This window comes from Sinocyclocheilus anshuiensis, unplaced genomic scaffold, assembly GCF_001515605.1.
Source record: "Sinocyclocheilus anshuiensis isolate Anshui unplaced genomic scaffold, SAMN03320099.WGS_v1.1 scaffold3136, whole genome shotgun sequence".
In the NCBI taxonomy this organism is placed as follows: Eukaryota; Metazoa; Chordata; class Actinopteri; order Cypriniformes; family Cyprinidae; genus Sinocyclocheilus; species Sinocyclocheilus anshuiensis.
The window spans coordinates 50,451-55,447 of record NW_015549852.1 but is presented as its reverse complement, the minus strand read 5'-3'; the positions used below and the strand labels follow the sequence as shown (position 1 = coordinate 55,447).

The 4,997-nt window shown below is 38.5% G+C and overlaps 1 protein-coding gene across 1 annotated transcript in view; it reads right to left on the bottom strand.

The window, feature by feature from the left end:
* The window catches only part of LOC107660938 (insulin-like growth factor 1 receptor), a 27,748-nt gene that overhangs the window by 18,383 nt on the left and 4,368 nt on the right, over nucleotides 1-4,997 (bottom strand). The window contains exons 2-6 of the mRNA XM_016450378.1: nucleotides 4,195-4,403; nucleotides 2,021-2,147; nucleotides 1,660-1,895; nucleotides 1,406-1,573; nucleotides 1,050-1,254 (exon numbers count right to left, since the gene is read on the bottom strand). Coding sequence (XP_016305864.1) covers nucleotides 1,050-1,254; nucleotides 1,406-1,573; nucleotides 1,660-1,895; nucleotides 2,021-2,147; nucleotides 4,195-4,285 — 827 coding nt within the window. The 5' untranslated portion in view covers nucleotides 4,286-4,403. The remainder of the gene's footprint in view (nucleotides 1-1,049; nucleotides 1,255-1,405; nucleotides 1,574-1,659; nucleotides 1,896-2,020; nucleotides 2,148-4,194; nucleotides 4,404-4,997) is intronic.

Sequence of the window (4,997 nt, the reverse complement as noted above, 5' to 3'; positions counted from 1 at the left end):
GGTCATAGAGCCCTCATATTTAATCAAAAATATCTTAAATTGTGTTCCGAAGATGAACGAAGGTGTTACGGGTTTCGATCAACACGAGGGTAAGTAATTAATGACAGAACTTTCATTTTTGGGTGAACTATCCCTTTAAGGTTTTATAAAAACACTATTTTTTAACACTTTTATTTATAAAAATTAATTTAAACATAATTCCATTTTAACAGAAATTAATTCTGTTGAATTGTAAAATTGTTCTTGACATTTTTATGGTCATTTTATGGTTTTAGGCATTATGTTATCATGGCAACAAAGTTGTAAAGGGTGCTTTCACACCTTTAGATCGATTGCTTTGTTACGAAACAGGGATTAAAATTATTACAATGTTGCGTTTTATTCTTGGTGCGGTTCGCTTTTACACGGCAAAGTTTCGAAATGGACCAAATTTGTTAATAAAAGTCACGCGCGAGTAAACTGTTCCCTCATTGGTCAGAGTTACACGGTTTATTTTCCGGGATTCCACTCAGTCAGCAATCGAACCGAGACCACCTCGTTCAGGCGATCTCGGACCGATTGTTTTGGCGCGGATCTGAGCGTGATTGCCGTGTTCACATATGGCCAAACGAACTGAGCTAAGGGGGGAAACACGCCAGGTTCCGAAACAACGGGCCAGGTGTGAAAGCACCCTAACACTATATTAACACTAAAATCTTGTTAACATGCATACGTCCTATGGCTATATGTTTGAAACACAGTATTAAAACATTTACAGATTGACCCTGATTTCACTTACATTGTAAGTGCTTCACTGTAACTTAGATTTGAAAATTTTGAAAATTTGTGTTGTAATACTTTGCCACAAGTGATGTTGATTCGACTTGTACTGAACCTAAAATGTTCTTTTTTCAAAATCAAATCATTCAAACATTTAAACCGGGCTTAGGCACTTGGGCTGTAGAAATGTTTTCAAATAGCAGGAGATGCAAAGTGGAGAGTCCACTAAACCAAACAGACCTGCGTCACACTAAGAGCTTCAGAAAGTGCCATCAGTGCATGTGTCATACCTAGGTGTGAAGATGGAGTTGTGCAGGAAGTTCTCGAAGACTTTTCGATAAGATCTGTCTTCAGCTTCCGCCTTTAGGTCCTCCTTGGTTTTTGGGCAGGGGCAGCAGCCCTTCTCACCCCCACCAACATCTGATTTGGTGGGCTTTGTTTCGCCTTCCATGTCCGACAAAGCCGTGGCTGAGATGCGGATGGGAATTTTTAGCTCTGTAGTCCAAAACAATGACACAGACTGAGCTGATTGAGCAACAACAACAACAAGCTTCACACATTTTGTAAATAATAGTTATTGTACGTTTCTCTGGAATACCTGAAGGTTAGTGGAGGTGATGAGGGTACATTAATGGTGCACACTTACCTTTAGAGCAGTAGTTATGCTGGTAGAGTTCATGGTCTTCTGTCTGCTGCTGCCAGCGGAGCAGGTACAAGGTTTTGTTTCCATTGGGAGAGATGGGAGGAGACCACTTCACCATCAGGGATGAGGAGGAGTTGGCATATGCGCGGGCATCGAGGGGCATTGACGGCGCTGTGGAATTGCAAGAGATTAGTTGGCGTAATAAGTCTAATTGTAGATTGGGTAATGGATATTGGAGGGATAGTGGTGATGCCCACCTGATGCATTGGTGCGGATATAGACCACCTCACTCTTAGCCCCCAGAATGTGCTTGTCCTCTACAACCAGGGTGACGGCTTTCACAAAGATGGCATATTGTGTCCAGGGTTTAAGAGAAGACAACAATACTCCTGGGTCTGTAGATTTGTCCTGAGGAAGGTCTACATCCACCATGTTCCAGCTATTTGAGCCACATCCATCTTGTCCGTCAAATTCTGTGATGTTCTGGAATTGTCTACATCGAGACAACAGCGCACAAATGCACATTTATATAATGCTTTATCACAACCCTCAAGCTGCTAATAAACTTGATGTAAATAATATGTCTATAATAGTAACTTCTGGCAGTCTGATACTTACGCCTCCTTGTAATACACGATGAAGCTGATGAGGTCTCTGTAGTCAGGCGGTCGATATCGCTCCCAAGTGAGCTTTATCCGAGTACTCTGAGTGTGGTTGGATTTGAACTTTAGAATATAACTCTCACCTAGAAGAGGGGTCATAAGAGATATTTAACTAAAAGCACCCATAAGAGTTCTTCAACTTGAATGTAAAACTGTGCCATGGCCTTTCCATCTTTCATGAGCTTCTAGGAATCAGAGTGGTATTAGAAAAGGCACTTCTGTTAATGTCTCACCAGTCTAGAGTCAGAGCAATTATGTTCTGAGGAAAAAGTATGAATAAGCCATTATCATTGTTCTTCGAAGCAAATTCGCTCTGTACAGAAATCTGTCAAACACATAATAGAGCAGGTACAGAAGAACAACTGGGACACCTTGTGAGCAAAATGCATTTTAAGAGTCTTGAGTGATGTCTTTGTAGAAACATAATACTGTTGTCTACCAACCTGTTCTCACTTACAAATGCCACTGCATTATATAACAGAATATCAAACCAATAAAATTTATTTACAAGAAAAACTGCACAAGCAAACTTTCGCTTTTTTAAAACCTTTCAGTTTTTCAGGTTTCAAACTATAGTTATACTGTTTAAAATGTATTTGGACGCTTTCTTAGAACTGACTCCATACATCTATTAAAAATTCTCTAGAGACCAGTAGGTTAAAAGTAATTGCAAAAATGGCTCAGTTTTAAGTTACGTCTGAGAAAAGCTCTAGCACTGTGTTTGCAGAGGCCACTTGAATTGATATTTTGTTTTTAATGCAATATATATTTTAAGAGTCAAATAATGTAAATGTAAAAACAATATTATATTGGAATAATTATCCTGATACGTATGTATATATCTCATTACATATGTATCTAAATACACTGAACAAAATTATAAACGCAACACTTTTGTTTTTGCCCCCATTTTTCATGAGCTGAACTCAAAGATCTAAGACTTTTTCTATGTACACAAAAGGCCTATTTCTCTCAAATATTGTTCACAAATCTGTCTAAATCTGTGTTAGTGAGCACTTCTCCTTTGCCGAGATAATCCATCCACCTCACAGGTGTGGCATATCAAGATGCTGATTAGACAGCATGATTATTGCACAGGTGTGCCTTAGGCTGGCCACAATAAAAGGCCACTCTAAAATGTGTTGAGTTCAGCTCATGAAAAATGGGGGCAAAAACAAAAGTGTTGCGTTTATAATTTTGTTCAGTGTATATGAATATTTGAACAGAACATTTTAAACTTTTTCCTTTGGGTGATGTGAGTCCTGTGAATTATCTTGTAGTGTATTAGTTGTAAATTTGTATTGCTAGTCATGGAAAAAGTATTATTACAAATTTCCTTCTAGAGGTCGGGATTGGGGGAGAAAGCCAAATCATTTTCCCAGTTGGCCATTGGTAGTGCTACTGTTGAATCTGTATTGGATATACATTTATGAAGTTTAGATATTAGTGTAGTGATGTCATTAGTTATATTAATCTTGGATTTAACTATGGATTTTGTTTGTTGATATTGGAGAAACTGTTCACCCCAAAGGCCATATTTCTATACTAGTGAGTTAAATGGTATAAATAAGAGTTGTGAATAAAAATGTCCAATTACTTTGTCAAATGCTTTTTCAGCATCTAATGATACAATCACGATTTTGGTTTGTTTTTGTTTTGGCAAAACTAATTAAACTGAATAATCTATGGGTGTTATCTGAAGCATTTCTGTGTGTGATAAAACCTGTTTGATCATGGTGGATTAACATCGGATTAATGTTTCTATCCTAGTAGCTAGAGCTTTGGTAATGATTTTTACATTTGTATTTATCTACGAGAGAGGGCGGTAACTAGTGGGATAAACGTGGTCTTTGTTTGGATGTAGTTATTATTTCTGTGACTACTATATGAAATAACAGAAATAAAATTTGCCAGAAGTGTTTAGAGAATTCGTCTGGGAGTTTATCAGGTCCGGGTGATTTGTTGTTTGGTATTTTTATCTAATACTTTATGGAGTTCATCAGGAGTAAGTGGGGCATCTAGTGCATGCCTGTTCAATTGATATAGCTGGTAGTTTTACTTCTTTTAAAAAATCTGCTAATTTTGCTGTGGCAGTGGCAGAGTATCACGGGAAACACTTCATCTACTCACAGCTTGCTCGTTCTCCATTGCTACGAGCATCGTCCTCTTCCATCTTTTCCTTAGCACTGGTCTTCTCCCACATTTTCTGGATCTCAGACATGCAAAGCTTGGGATTGAAGCGGAAGAACAATTTCCCAGCTCTAATGGTCAGATTGTGCTGACTCCAGTCCCACAGATACTGCAAGTTCTGGTTGTCGACTGCAGAGAATGCATACGACCTGTAATAGGAAAACACACATACCCAAACAACGAAGTATTAAACACTACATTTCTTATCTTTAATGTAAGAAAAATCTAACCAAAGAAAGGAATGAGAATGATCAGATCTATACACATGACGAATGCGATATGTGTGAAAACAACAACTGAAGCGTGTGCACAGATTGTGTTTCATTAAAGCACGCATGGAGATCATGGCTCAGAAGAGGGTTAGGATGACTTCTGCAGCTGCACCCGACTGAGTTGCACTGAACACCTCAGGAGCGTGGAGAATGTCTGAGCTGCTTACAAGCATTCCTCAAGATGAAACTCAATCCTAGTGAGATCACAACAGAAAAGTTCCCACAGCCTCCCTCTGACATCCTCCATAAAACACTGACACCATGTGAGGAAAAATGAGTCAGATAGCAGATAGTGATTAATAGAAAAAGTGTGTGTGTGTGAAATCACTTCTTGTATACTTCTGTGCATATACATATATTAGCTGAATCTCTCGACTTCAGCTTTACGACCCTGAGCTGTACATTATATTAAAGGCAGGGTAAGCGATTTCTGGTAGGCAATGTTGATATTTGAAATCACCAAAACAAACA